General features: G+C 36.2%; 1 protein-coding gene across 2 annotated transcripts in view; it reads right to left on the bottom strand.

Annotated features, from left to right (window-relative positions):
* Positions 1–9,593, bottom strand: part of Gnmt (Glycine N-methyltransferase) — a 36,209-nt gene extending 26,616 nt beyond the window's left edge. Inside the window, exons 1-2 of one of the 2 annotated variants that reach the window (XM_081772110.1) lie at positions 9,188–9,593; positions 5,186–5,418 (exon numbers count right to left, since the gene is read on the bottom strand). In XM_081772110.1, the coding sequence (XP_081628236.1) occupies positions 5,186–5,391 (206 nt within the window). In that variant the 5' untranslated portion in view covers positions 5,392–5,418; positions 9,188–9,593. The remainder of the gene's footprint in view (positions 1–5,185; positions 5,419–9,187) is intronic. The other variant, XM_081772111.1, reaches the window with a different exon arrangement.
* Positions 9,594–15,784: the final 6,191 nt, after the last annotated feature.

Below are 15,784 nucleotides of genomic sequence, written 5' to 3'. Positions count from 1 at the left end.
ATGGACCTAAAATTAGACATTTCTTTTCAATTCATTTTGAATTTTCATTTCATTTCATTTCATTTTGGTAACGAGCTCCAGCCTAGAAAACAAGAACTAATAGAGTTCGGAACAAATATACTTTTACCATATCACCATGTTAACAAGACTCATATTGATAACTAACCAGAGCCGTTCGTAAGCTGGTACATCACACTAGTAGATGCCTTTGTATTTTACAAATTATCACTCAATTAGGGATAAAGCAGAAATAAAATTGTGTTTATAGATCTAATGGAAAGACGGTTGACGCCTTTCATTTTTCTAATATTTTAATTAGTTATAACTTAATTGCCAACGCCATAGCCGCTTTGGAATATTGCTTCTAATAAGATTAACGGAGTCAAGTGGTGCTAGGTTTGGTCAGAGGAAATATGAATGACGTTCGTACATATCAGATGACGGTGACGACGCCAGCTTTAATTTCTTGGGTGGGCAAGCGGAAGACCAGAGAATTTTTTGGGGGTTGGGGAGGGGCGAACAACAATTTTTTGTGTACCGAAAATGATATTTTTATATTGCTTTACCTATATTACAATACCACATTTTTGGGAGACAAACGTCGTCAACAGAGGGGTATGTTCCTCTCCATTGTTTCCCTTTGCGCCGTCACTGTGAGATTGTATTGAAATTTCGTTGTCTACTTAGCATCGTGTGGACAATTGTGAGACACTTGAAAGAAAGAAGTATCGAACACCGCGAGCTAGAAAGTCAACATTAACGGCGAGTGAAGCCTATGTGATGACCAGGGCCCGGATCTTGTTGACCTAAAAAATTTTAAAAAGTGACCTATAAAATGACACTAAAATTCCTGTAAAATGACCCTAAAAATCACAAAAATTGACCTTAAAACTTACGTTTTCTCAAACTTTTATTTCATTAAACATTGACATTTTTTAAATATCCATTGGATTTTTAATTAACATTTCTCACTCATATTCAAAAAGTTTTGTTTCAGTTAGTTGCAGTCCATTGATCATTTATTTCTATTGATCAGTCCATTGTACGGCATTGTAAGTATTGAAATTCACTCCCGAGTTGAAACTAGGAAGCACTCTTAAACAATAAAACTTAGCAAGTTTAGACTACATGAAAATAATAGATAAAAACCTGTTTAAAACCCTTGTACGCCTTCTAATGCATTTTTAGTTATTCACCTGATCACATTCTTTGTGGTCAACAACCCAAAACTATTTGTTTGGCCACCTACCAACCCCCACCTTTTGTTAACCAGCAACAGTTTAGTTTTCATTAGCTTGTTAAGAATGCAGTTTTTCCACACCCAATAGACAGGAAGCAAGAAAAGAGATTATTCAACTTCGTCTTTTCCACAACTGTAAACCGTGTTCATTTAAAGATTTCCTTATGTAGAAAAAAAAGAATAAAAAGACCATAAGTGACCTAAAAGTTACCTTAAAATATTAAAAAATGACCTGAAATTTCAAAACAGCAAAAAGTGATCAAAAGTTGACCCTAAAAAAACTATATTTTTAGAACCTAGAGTTGATGGATAACGTTTTTATTTGAACTTGCCTTGTCCTATGCGTAACAGAAAAAAGTTAACTTGTCAACAAGATCCGGGCCCTGGTGATGACCACACATCATGTCAAATACATAAGTGCTAAAAACCTGCTTGTAAACTGACCCTCTAAGGATTGTTCCTCCAGAAGTTTATTATTATTATTATTATTATTATTATTATTATTATTATTATTATTATTATTATTATTATTATTAATAATATTATTATTATTATTATTATTATTATTATTATTATTATTATTATTATTATTATTATTATTATTATTATTATTATTAATTTCATTCTTTTACACACTTCTTATGTCAATAACAAATATACGTATTTTTGTTGCTATGGTGATAGGAGTTTCTTGTCTAAACAGCAAATTGAGCAATAAATAATAAGTGATAAGAAATGACTGAGAAAAAATTCTTTTCCGTTATATATTTCGTTTAAAGATATATTGTGTACTCAAGAATTATCTCTGAATGTGTCGGGTTCACAGCCTTTCTATAACCTCGCAATAGTTCTACTGACCTTGTCCGGTGTCTTCGAAAGAAGCTTTTCATCGGCTCTGATCGTAGATTGGCTTTTCATTTTATGATTACGCGTGTCGTCTACCGTAATCTATATATATTCACTTACAGCATTTACCCTTTGCCGTCTGTGTACACTCCGGAAGGATTGATTTTTAAAATGTCAAATTAGGAGAAAATCAGATTGTTGCACATTGACTTGAACTATAGAATTAATGAAAGGGGATTAAATACAATTGAAATCTATTATATAATAATAAATCTTTATAGACTATTAGAATTTCTTTAATTTTTACCTTATTTCCAGATTCTCAGCTAGAGTGTGTAATACGAAATTCTCTATCTTTTTCTCTTTTCTTTTTTGGGACTAATGTTCAATCTAAGAGAACCACAAAAGCAGACGTCGAGGATCACAGAATGAAAAATAATCTCCAAGGATTACTTTTGGTCAACAGATCACAGTTTGAGAAATACTGCTCTAGAACAGCATTTCTCAACTTTTTTCCTTTGGGACACACCGAAGTATATTTCAAACTTTCGCGATACCCCTGCATGTGATTTTTTCCCTAGACGCAAAAATCGTGTTACTGAAATTACTTTTCTGTGTCTAGTCTTCCCCCCCCCCAAAAAAAAATGAACAGCGTTAAAAGCCAACTTTCGATCTTTAAATTTGGAAGAAAAGTATGAAATTAAGTCGACTGGCGATATTTTTTTTATTTTCTTTTAAAGATAATTTCTTTGCGGAAGATCCTACTGTTAGAAGAAATTAATAATCTCGCGACACACCTTAAAATGTATTTGAGACACACTGATGTGTCGCGACACAGCGGTTGAGAAACGCTGCTCTAGATTGATTGGAATGCGGGAAATGGTTTCTTAAAATACACGCTGTAACTTAAGCTCACGGCAGGTTTCTAAGGGTTAAAAATGTACCAAATTAATGTGGGATGAAAATTAACTTCTTTTCGCACTTTCTTGTAAGTAGATGCAAGCGCTGTTACGAAAGAGAGAGAGAGAGAGAGAGAGAGAGAGAGATACTCAATTACGTGAGAGAAGATTATAAACTCAGAAAACAAAGTAGATGAAAATATGGTATTAACTAGATTTTAAGTTCCTGCATTTAACGCACACCTTTTAAAGTTCCCTACAATTTCACTATATTCACAATACATTAAAATCCTCGTTATAACCTTGACGAAATGTTAATATTCTGTTACTGCGTAAGAGAAAGCGTGCACTACAGAGAGACATAATAGAACCAATCGAAACAACGAAATAAACCACGGATTCCCTAGTTCTTGCGAAGGTGATGCGCGGTAACACTCCTAATCTGTGTGCTATCTATCAGATTCCACTACATTTAGATAACAAGAAAAAGAAAGAAAAGAAAGAAAGAAAAGAAAAAACTTGCTTTTGAGTTCCGTTGTTCTGTGCATGTCAGCCCTCTGGCCAGTGACTTACTATCTTAAATGACAACATGATAATGGCAACAGTTCATATGTTGAACCACTGTATGAAGAAGAAGATGCAAGTTTATAACAGTGCAAAACACAGATTTATGTGGTTTAGCCAATATTTTATCAGATTTATGTGATTTAGCCAATATTGTATCAGATTTATGTGATTTAGCCAAGATTGTATATTATTTCATTCAGCAGTTTTGCATGAAAAGAATATGGAACATTATGTAGATTATGACGATACATTTTCAAGGTCGTCCTCATTTCATGAAATTTACACCTTTCTCTAATTTGCACAATTTTCCTCCTGTTTCTTCAAACTTATGAATGTGGGAGGGGGGGATACTGTAATTTGTTGAAAACTGTATCATTTTATGAACTTATTCAATCACAAACACTCTAGCACTCTTCTTTTTGTATAACCTTGACTTCAGTAATGAATTTATCTAATAAAATCAAGAAAGTCAGTAAAGAAGAGGTAGATCCAAGGAGGAGAAAATAGGTAGAAATTACTTCCCCAAGTTCCAAACAAACAAAACTTCAAATATGACGATTACCTTCCCCAAAATTTATCTCTAGATACCCTTCTAAGCGAAATTATGGATATATTAGAAGGTCAATAGACTTGCAACTAGATGAATAGAATATTGTAAGGTTCCACATGTCTTCACACCATGCTGTAACCACGTGTTTACAGTAAACAAACACACTACAGACGACAGCACCGAAGAGGACATCGTCCATCATCGCCAATATTCGCCTAGTGACGAATAGGCCAGCAGTCAGCAACATTATGGTATAAAAGAGGAGAGCACACATCAAGAAGTATAAGTCTTACCCGGCTGATCAAACTACCAAAAGCCCTAAGGCACCTGGCCATTGGGAACACCTTACCTTTCTCACGACGCCTGGTCAATTGAGAGGTATCTTTCCTACAAGCCCTAAGACACCTGGTCATTGGGTTTCTTTTCCCTTTGACGACGGCTGGTCATAGAGAGTAACCTAATCAACAAAGCCCTAAGACGCCTGGTCATTGGGTTCCTTTCACTTATTTACCCATATATTAGAGGAAAACTTTATTCGTTGTAGGGCCTAATATATTTGTATTCAAGAGGAACATTTTGTAATAAAAAGTGATGAGAAAGTCCAATCTCCCGTGTACCGTATTTTGCTCTACCCTAAAGAACACAGAGAATTTTATATTATTCGCAGATGAATAGAAACTTTAATTCCTGTTCCCTTACGGGCCGTGGTGATTCAGTGGTAGAAATCATCTTTGGTTCATGGGGTCCCTGGTTCGATCCTAGCTCGCATCAAGTGAACTTTGTGGTGGACAAACTCTGTGTGCATGGGTTTTCCCGGGGTTCTCCCGCTTGCTCCCACTTTCTTCACTCCACCATTCCATTCATTTCTCATTATCACCATCTCCTTTAGCCTAGCCGGCATAACCGTGGGACGTAAAACTTAAATATTTAATTTCATTTTCCTATTCCCTTACTGCATAAACCTTCCATGACTGATATTTTTTTTTCAATTTAATAAAACATATTTATTAATATGTCTATCCTTAAAAGTACAGAAACAGTAACACGATAACATATCACAAAATTATAAATATTACTACTTACCCTGTTCCACATGCAACATCAAGAATGTGTTTGCAGTTTTTCTCACGTAGAAGACCAACTAGGAAACGTTTGTAATGGTCCGTTCTTGAATTTTTGTCTCCAATATAAACTTCCCATACTTTTGCAGCTTTGCCATCTGCATATTGGTCTCTCAAACCCTCGGATGCAATGCCAAGAGACCGAGTACGATATATACTGTCAACCATTTTGTTAATACTTTAACGTTATAATTTCTGTAAAAGAAAACGAAGAAGCAATTATTTAAAAGGTTTTACTAAATTAATATCATAAGTCTTGTTCCTAACTCCCAACCTAAATAGAACTTAAGGTAGCCTTCTCTCACATTATGAAAAATCACTAGAAACGTTCGGAATGTTTATTTCTAAAATCATTCGAGAATGAATGACTGAATTTAACTTCCCTTCCGTAGTCATTTAGGAAATATGCTCTACGATAGCTTTCGTTTAAAAAAAATCGTTTTTCACAATTCCTACTGCTTGGGATTGAAATCAGTCAATAATGAGGGACTGAATTAACCTCCACCTCCGAATCACATCACTATTGTGCAAGACAGTCGAACTGGCATTTCACGTTGAGAGCTGCTATCACGTTTACCAATGAGCTTCCAATGACGTTGTTCAATACTGTGATGCGGGAGTCCAATCTGGCCGATATGCTATATGTTCTTTTAGTAAGGTCACGTGTGCCAAATATTCGCAAAATGAAAGGAAACTTATCAGGGGTTTAGCAACAGTACGCCACGAGCTCATTGGTTCATGTCAAACGTCAATTCGGTAACCGTGTAAGATGTAGTGCTAAATAATCTCTTTTTTCCATTTTCGCTTCATTTGTCTTAATATAGTATTTTTCTCCTAGCTTACATGATTGTTAGTCTATTGGAAGCTAGGAAGCATGCATGTGTACATACATTGCTTCAAATAGTAGATTAAAGGAACGATTGCATTGGTCAGTCTGACGTCAACAAGGTCAGGCTGTACATAGAATACAAAGTGCATAAGAATATTTTATCCACTGATATGCGTCATTGTGCACGAATGACTTTATTGCATATTGTGAAAGGATTTCTTCGCATGTCATATCACTGGAATCACAAGTGCATATTGATAAATCTTTCCGGTCTTCCTAAAGGGTTTAAGAAATTGTAATAATCCTAAAAAAAAAAAAAAAAAAAAAATCGAATCCGAGATTTCAACGGATTTACAGGTTTCATAATCTATACATGTCGATAACATGATTTTTGTATATCTGTCTGTCCGTTCGTGTATGTAGATGTACGTACCTAGAGGCTATGCAATTGAAAGGATATAGAAAAAAGTCCTAAGATAAACTCACCCGATCTTCGGGGCCGCAGTGGCTTAGTTGGTGGAGCGTTTACCTCTGGTGTGTGATCCCTGGTTCTATTTCCGCTCACGTCAAGTGAACTTTTTGGTGGTAAAACATCGTGTGCGTGGGTTTTCTCGAAGTACTTAAGTTTCTCTCAGTTTCTTCATTCCACCGTTTTATTCATTTGTCATCATTAATGTATCCTTTAGCCTACACGCATAACCGTAGGACGTAAAACTAAAAGATTTCATTTAATTTTAATCCGATATTTATCAAATTTAGCACAATGGTAACCTTAAACTTCTCAGTCTACATGTGAAATACTTCTCTGTGCAGACCTTTGATTTTCGAACTATGAGTAACTAAAATTAAAGTATCTTGTTAGTAACATTTTCGCGCAAAGAAAATCTAATTTTTGTTCAAAACAAAACTATATGAAACAAACTTGTTAAACGTACATTTGTGGCATAAAAAAATAAATTATGAAATGTTTTAATTAACCATGTTTTAAATGTAGTGGTACTTAGAATAAAGAACTGTTAATCAATAGAGAATGATTTTACTCTGCAATTAAGAAACTTACCAGTTGGCACGGCATTCTTTCTTGTCTGTTCATCGTCTAAGCCTACTATCACATAATTTAATATATTTCGAAATGTATTCTTTGAAAATGGAGAATACATCGAGAGTAAAAACTATTGTATTAAGCTGTGTTTTGTAAGAATAAAACAATTTAAAAAAATTTTTTTTTGACTGTCGAAATATTCTAAAATAGCCGATGTGCCTCAGTGCTGGAGTGTCCACCTCTGGCGCGTAGTGTCCTTGGTTGGATCCCTAGCGCGTAGTGTCCCTGGTTACAACTGGGCTTTGTAATGGAATAACACCGTATGCATGCGTTTTCTTCGAGTTCTCTCTCCCATTTTCGTCATTCCACTATTATCATCCATCTCATCATCGTCACTGTCTCTTTTAGCCTTCCTAATTGTGGGAAGTTAAACTTCGCTCTCTTCAGCATGAAACAAGCTTTCCAGAGGTGCTAGGTATTGAGAACCCATAACTTACTTGAACAGGGAAAATTAGGAGAATGTCGAGGAAATTCCCTCCAAAAGTCCCTCCCATCAACTTTGGGCTCTCTCTGGAATGGTTCCGGGTAAAAACACACAATCTAAAAGTATCTCGAAAAATACTAAAGGGGATAAGAAATTAATGTGTGCACCAAGTTTTGTTTTGATAGACGGAATAAGTATGAGGAGAAAGGTTGTATACCAATACGCTCTGTACATACAAAATCAACCCTATGACCTAACCTATAAAGAGCATATAATATAAAAAATATAAACACCCATGAAAAATATTGTGTTTATAGGAAAGATACGTTATCAAAAGCAACAGCCAGAAGATTGTTCAGCCGCTTTCGTTCTGGAAGTTTCAATGTCCAAGACGCTCCTCTCAGTGGACGACTAATCAGAGCAAAACTGGATAATAGTCTGTGACCGGCATATAAGCAGTCATGACATCACCAATGACCTAAACATCCACCACCAAACAGTGTTACAGCATTTGGAGGAAGGTGGCTAGGAAAAGAAGCTCGACGTTTAGGTTCCACATTATCTGACTCAAAAACATGTACTCAATCAAATTTCTACATGTGAATCTCTATTGAAGTGTAATGAACTCGAGTCATTTCCGAAGTGCTTGATCACGAGTGATGAAAAGTGGATAACCTACGACAACAATGTTGAAAAAAGGTTGGTCGAAGCGAGGAGAAACTCCAGTCTATGACAAACCTCACATTAACGTACAGGAAAGTACGCTGTGCGTTTCGCGGGATTGGAAGGGCATCATACATCACGAGCCCTACCACCAGGCAGAACGATAAACTCGGAACTGTGCTGTCAAAATAGGGCGAGTACACCTTGCAAGTCAAAAGAACCGCCGTAACTGGTGAAGAGAGAGGGTGTCGTATACCACGGTAGCAACTCAAGACCGCATATACGTTCAACGACTCGTCATAAATTGATAGAACTTGGCTGGGAGATTTTAATGCATCCACCGTATAGCCCGAGTCTGTCACCGGAAGACTACCATTTGTCTCGATCTCTGCATAACTCACTGAATGGTGTTAAGTTAGTTTCGAAAGAGGGCTGTGAAAATCATATGTCACAATATTTAACAGTCATTACAGAAGTTCAATAGTGACGGGATTATGATATTGCCGAAAAATGACAGATCATCGAAATAAATTATGTAATTTCAAAATGTTATTTCAAATTAAATAAATGTATTCTCAATTTTGACCTTCAAAGGTCCAATACTTTTTAGACAATCTAATATATAAATGTATGTATGAGTATACGTTTCAGCATAACTATGGTACAACGAGTTTCTATCATTACGCTTTCTGCATTATCTAGTCAATGTCTACAAACTACTTCCTTGGCGTATGCTATAGAGACAACCTCATTCAGCATTCATAGTACGAGCGTAGGTGTCGTTATAAGAAATATTGCTAAAAGTTCTCTCTCAACGCTCATGCTTATAATGGTATTAATTTTCACGGTGTTTTAATTAATTAAACGTAAGCATAACTAATTAGATGGTATATTTTATGATAGCTATATAATATGCATTGTAAAACACAAAAGTAAAGTAACTTGCCTGTAGGAACGAAGCTGCCTTGTCGTGTTGCTTGTGTGCACCAGAAAACAATCTGCGTTCGCATGCTGCAATCCCCGCTTTTTTACGTAGCCGTTATCCCTGTTCGATAAGTGCTTTATCACATCTACGTCAGCTGTTTCTGATGAAATGTCACACAACGCTCCCCAAAACACTTTCCAATGATTAAAACGAAAGAACACGTGACAACAACAATCCACTTCTTCAATATCTTCTTTTCTTCTTTCATAACCTCTCACTCACAGGAGTAATTCAAAACATTCCATTTCTATGCATATGATAATATTATCGATTAACAATACCTCTGGCAACAAAATCGATAATAGCCACATAAAACTACAAAAGATTTCTTATTGTTTAATAGGATTATTACACCAAAATCCTCTTCTTCCTTATATAGCATAATTTACGTCGTTGCCTATATAACTTTGTGTTGTTTTGAAGATAAGAAGCTACTGGCAAGCGTTCAAGATATGTCACAATTTCCCATTCCATAGGTTTGTTTTTACACTTAACTAATACTTCGGTGTTGAACTTGTCCATGAAGACAAAATTGAATAGCTTCCAAACAGAAACTAGATAACATAATCTTATACTATATTGCAACTTGTAAATACACGAAATTGTGAGTAGAAAGTTTTTGAGATCACTAGTTACAATCTGAAATTGCAGAGTGACTCACTTCTTTTTTTAATGACAATTTGATTGGATTACAGTGCAAGTTTATTGCTTTCTTTAATCGAGCGTTTCTGAGGATTTTCTTGCACTCTTGAAGTACTGACTTTGCATTTTGTACTCTTTAATTATTATTATTATTATTATTATTATTATTATTATTATTATTATTATTATTATTATTATTATTGTAAACCTTTATCTTATGAAAGTATTAATCTTCACAACGTTTAATTAATTTAACGTATGTACCGTACAATTAATTACATAGTTCTGCAGTAGGTATTCTGAACTTACCTTTAAAGAAAGGGGTGGAGAAAGAAAATGTATACAGGCTAGCAGAGGCGCACCCACGCAGGGATCCATCGGGTCTGGACCCCCTCTCTCAAAAAAAACTTTGAAATTCGTTTAACATTTGTACACTTTCTGAACACAACTAAACTGGTACTTATTTAACAGAGCAATGATTGAAGTAACCTAAAGATTTAATTTTACACCTCATTTGTATTCTTTTTCTCTTATATAATTTTCTGAGAATACAGATGGCAGTAATTAGCAATTATTATTGTATTTTCAGGTGCAGGATACCACAGACTCAATACTATATAGACATATTGAAACCCCACCAAAAAACTTAGGACCCCTCCCAACAAAATGCGTTTTTTCTTTTATGCAGGTCTGTAGCTAGAGGCTGGCCAGAGAACCTGAACACCCCTTGAGCCTTTCAGTTATTTGTTCAGATAAATATGTTTAAAATATACAGGGTGTTAATGAACTTCACTGACAAACTGTAAGAGGTGATTCCTGACATCAGAATAAGACAAAAAGTTCATATGGACCTCCGGGAAAAAGTGCATAGTTTCAGAGCTAGGGCTGTCCAAAATTGCGAAAAGGCAAAATTTCAACAGGCCCTATTTGATAAACTGTGGATGGTGGTCCTTATCAGCGTAAAGGAAGTCATGCATACGCAGTCCGAAATTGCACATTTCATTAATGTTCAATGGGTATACAAAGTATTCCCTGCAGAATGAAATTTCCAGACATACCAAAAACCGAATTTTGAGATATCTGACTTTAAGATTGGTCCAAGGTAGGCAAATGATAAGTCTTGATAGCAGTGAACACCGAATGTTTTGGGCGCGATGTCGGAAGTGTTAAGGATCGTCAGCAGCACGATCTCTTGTACTTGGAAAAACGTATGCTGGGATGTTTTCTTTCACGCTTATAAGTGAAGAAAACGTGAAATATACCGTGACGAAATACATTGCATCACACGTTATTCTGGATACAAAAAAGCATGGAACTGCCGGTTCCTAACACTTCCGACTTCCCTCCGAAGCATTGGATGTCGATTGTTGTCAAGGTTTACCTCCTGCCTACTTTGGACCCTCCTTGAAATCAGGGTATATCTGAAAACTCTGTTGAGAGTATATCTGAGAATTATACCCTGTAGGGAATACCCTTTACACCTATTGAAAATTGAAGAAATATGCATTTTTGGATTGTGTATGCGTGGCTTCCTTTACGCTGATAAGGACCACATCCACAGTTTCTCGAATTCGAAATAGGGTCTGTTGAAATTTGGCTTTTTTGCGATTTTCGACAGCCCTAGCTCTGAAACTATGCACTTTTCGCCGTAGGTCCATATGAACTTTTTCTCTTATTTTCATGAGAGGAATCACCTCTTACAGTTTGTCGGTGTATTTCATTAACACCCTGTATATATAGAACAAATGAAAACAAACTTTTACTTGACAAAAAAAAAATGATTCAGGGATATTTTTCGTACTTTCTTTCTATATGATACCCCAAAATTAGGGTAGCTTACTAGAGGGTGAAAATCGAAAATTGCAATTTCTGGAAAGAAGCTCCAATTATTTTGTTTGTATTTCATAAATACACCGTATATATTTCATTAGCATAAAACACTAAGTACAGACACATACAAGTAGAAACAATCATATACTGATTGAGATGTTTTCGTCGGAGGATGTTTTCCAAGTGACTCGAGCAATTATCTTTATATCTCAAGTGGATATTTCAACAACAATATTACAATATGACATGATACATAATTCAATTAACAAAATAAAGAAAGAAGAAAAGGACAATAAAACTGGTAAAAAGCAGTATATTCCAGTTTCTTATCAAGTCAATTAATTATATCGTTCGTTTACCGATCAAAAGTGGATAAGCTTTGTGAATTATGATAAAAGATTTCTCTTTGTACCTACCGTTGACCTTGGCAAATAGGAAGCACTGAACGGTTTGGCAAACAATATTATTATTATTATTATTATTATTATTATTATTATTATTTCTATAGAAGTAAGCTCATCATGTTATAAAACATTATTAAATGCGGAATTCTGTATCGCATTTTGAATAGGGTTACAGTACCATTATTATGACAGACTAAAAAAAAGGCAACTTTTAGAACTGAATAAATCTCTCAATGGCATAGAGAAAAGTTATAACTTACAAAACTAAACTTTCAATAGTTTCATTTCAGGTTTTGCTTGGATGGTGAAGAGGGGGAGTGACTCTTCAATATAAGTAGATTCTCATTGATTGTTATTATATTGATTAAATGTATAGGGCCTACATATCTCAAACTTGGGGGAAGGGGGATTTTTCCCACCTGATGCCTGAAATGAAGTCACTGTACCGATTAGGAAATAAAAATTAAATTTCCTTGCTTCGAGTTTTCTGTTGTATTTTCTTGGAAATTGAACACTGCAACAATATTAATTTCAACGATTATTTCAATTATTTACAGATCTATATCTGTATACAGGGTGTTTGAAAAATGGCCAGTGCTTTAAAGCAAAAACAGTCACAGATAAAGGAATGAAAGAAAAAGTGAAATAGGGAAATATCATAGGGAGCACCAAACGGTACAATTTATTTGCCTCAGAAGAGGCCCTATCAGGGGGAAGCTGGGGTCACCTAAAAATTTTAAGTAGCTAGGTACAGGTTTAATCCCAAAAGTACCCGACCTAACAAAGAAAACAAAAACAAAAAAGGAAAAAACTATATTTTTCAACATAGTCTCCTTTAAGCTCGATACGATTTTCCCAGTTATGTTCTGTTGCTTCGATTCCTTGTTTATAGTGTAAACCGTCGAGCTCCCCAAACTACAGACACCGCCTCTTCATTGTTGGCAAATCTTTTACCATCGAGCCAATTTTTCAAGTTTGGAAAGATAAAATAATTTGAGAGGATTACATCTGATAAATAAGGTGGGTAAGGATGCAATTCGAACTTTAACTCATTTATTTTGGTCATTGCGATAACGGAGGTGTGAACTGGTGCAATGTCTTCAAGAAATAACACTTTCGTTTTCATCAGGTGCTGCCGATTTTTCGTGATTTCATCACTGAATCGCTTTAATAAGTTTATATAATACTAGCCGTTGATTGCTTTCTTCTTTTTGAAGATAATCAATGAAAATAATTCCACGCGCATCCTGAAAAACTGACGCCAAGACCTTGCCAACAGATGGAACTCTTCGCCTTCTTTGGAGCAGACTCTTCCTTTTCAGTCGATTGTTTTGACTGTCCCTTTGTCTCAGGTGTGAAGCGAGTTATGAATCGACGCAAAAGCTCGGTTTTATTGCTGTGAAACATTGCCAAACACTCGATTGAAACATCCTCATAACGTTGATTTTGTTCCATTATAAGTAAACACGGCGCCCACCTCGCGTACAACTTTCCCATTTTCAAATTTTCACTCAATATGTGCTATACTGCATTTCTGGAAATGCCACTATGTCTGCTAGCTTGCACACTTTCAATCGACGTTCATCTAATATAATTTTGTGGATTTTCATCACCATATTTGGTGTGATCGTCTCATTTGGTCGACCACTGCCATGTTCATCTTTGCAGCTCGTACGTTTTCGTTAAAACTTTGCCACCCAATATTTTACAGTTGTAAATGAAACAGCGCTTTCTAAAATTACTGGAGAGGTTTGAGAAAAGCCTTCGGGTCTCATCCTAAACGAAGGGAAAATCCCAACCTACACCTCCTCTCGGGAGAAAGCGGGCAACGTCTTTGGCGGCTAACGTAGGTGAGGGCCGACCGACTCCCTGGATAATGAGTCGGCTTCTACCAAGTGCCAACAGTTTTCTCGGAGGACGGATGAGCGGGTAGATGTCAGGGCACCTTCTTGTTCTTAGGAGGGGAAACTGTCCTAAAAGGCGGATGAACCACTAGATAGTTAACGACATGGAGATGTGGAAAGGAAATGGGAATACTACCACTTTATCTTTTTCCCAGAAGGGACGAAGGAGGAGAATAAATAAATATGATGGTTCTTCCTGAGGTAAAAAATTCCGGAGGTAATATAGTCACCCGTTCGGATCTCCGGGTGGGGACTACTCCCGGAAGAAACATCAGAGGAGAAAATAATAACTTTCACTACAGCATAGGAACCTGGAACGTACGAACTCTACGACGAGAGGGAAAACTTGAAAATTTAAAAATGGAAATGGATTAATGTAAAGTGGACATAGTGGGGTTGACTGACGTGAGATGGCCAGGGAAAGATGAGATAGTATCAGGAAATTACAAAATATACTATTCCGGTGGCGATAAGGCCGAGAATGGTGTTTCATTTACAACTGTAAAATATAAGGCCGAGAATGAAAAACGAAGTAGCAAGAAGTGTAACCAAAGTGGAATACTGCAGTGACCGCTTGATGTTTGTAAAACTATATGCAAAACCAGTGAATATTGTGATAATACAAGTGTATTTGCCAACAACTGACCATGATGATAATGAAGCAGAAGTAATGTATGATCAGATCAGTGACATATTGCATCAGGAAGGAAGAGGTAAGGTCAACGCCATAGTAATGGGAGACTTCAACAGCGTAGTAGGGGAAGGAGCTATGAATAAGGTAGTGGGACCATTTAGACTAGGTAGAAGAAACGAACGAGGCCAAATGCTTATCGATTTCTGTAGGCAACATGACCTGGTGGCGATGAACACGTGGTTTAAGTAAAGAAAAACAAAGCTGCACACGTGGAAAAGTCCAGAAGATAAGAAACGCTACCAAATCGATTATATTCTTGTAAAGCAACGTTTCAGGAATAGTGTACGAGACGTAAATACATTGCCAGGAGCGGACATTGATTCGGATCACAATCTACTGGTGGCGGAAGTGCAAACCTGGTCAAAATCGATCAAGAAAAATGGGAGGAGAAATCGAAAATGGAACTTAGAGCGACTAAGAAATATCGACGATGATGTGAAAGAAGAGATTGAAGAAAAATTCTGTGCAATAGGAGATATGGTTGACAATATAGAGAATACTTGGGGAAAAGTTAAACAGATTCTACTTGACACACTCCACAATAACACTGGTAGGATAGAAAGAGCACCGAGAAAACCATGGATAATGAAACAATGCTTAAGAAAATGGAGGAACGCAGAACGGCAAAAAGAAAACAAAAAACACGGTCATCAATCAATACAGAAGGCTGAATAAAGAATTTATAAGAGAAACGGACAAAGCCAAAGAAATGTACATGGTGTAGATATGTGAAAAAATAATGGAACTTCAACGGCGCGGCAGATATGATCTGATGTACCAGAAAGCACAAGAATTAGGATGGAGAGCTAACAAAAGTATACGAACGTTCGGCATCGAAGATCAACAAGGTAATGTAACCACTGACCATCAATGAATCCTTAGAATTTGGAAGGAATACATAAAAGATCTGTATGATCAGAAGAACCGCCCCAAAGATATTGCGATCGAAGAAGAGGAAGAGGTGGATAATGATGGAAAAAGACCAAATATATTGAAAAGTGAAGTAGTACAAGCAATAAAAGACATGCGAAGGAGAAAGGCCACTGGAGACGACGACATACCAGTAGATTTGCTCAAGGAATTA

The sequence above is a fragment of the Thermobia domestica genome, chromosome 9 (genome assembly GCF_964235325.1).
Source record: "Thermobia domestica chromosome 9, izTheDome1.hap1.1, whole genome shotgun sequence".
In the NCBI taxonomy this organism is placed as follows: Eukaryota; Metazoa; Arthropoda; class Insecta; order Zygentoma; family Lepismatidae; genus Thermobia; species Thermobia domestica.
The sequence above is the reverse complement of the archived record's forward strand: the minus strand, read 5'-3'. Positions and strand labels throughout refer to the sequence as shown.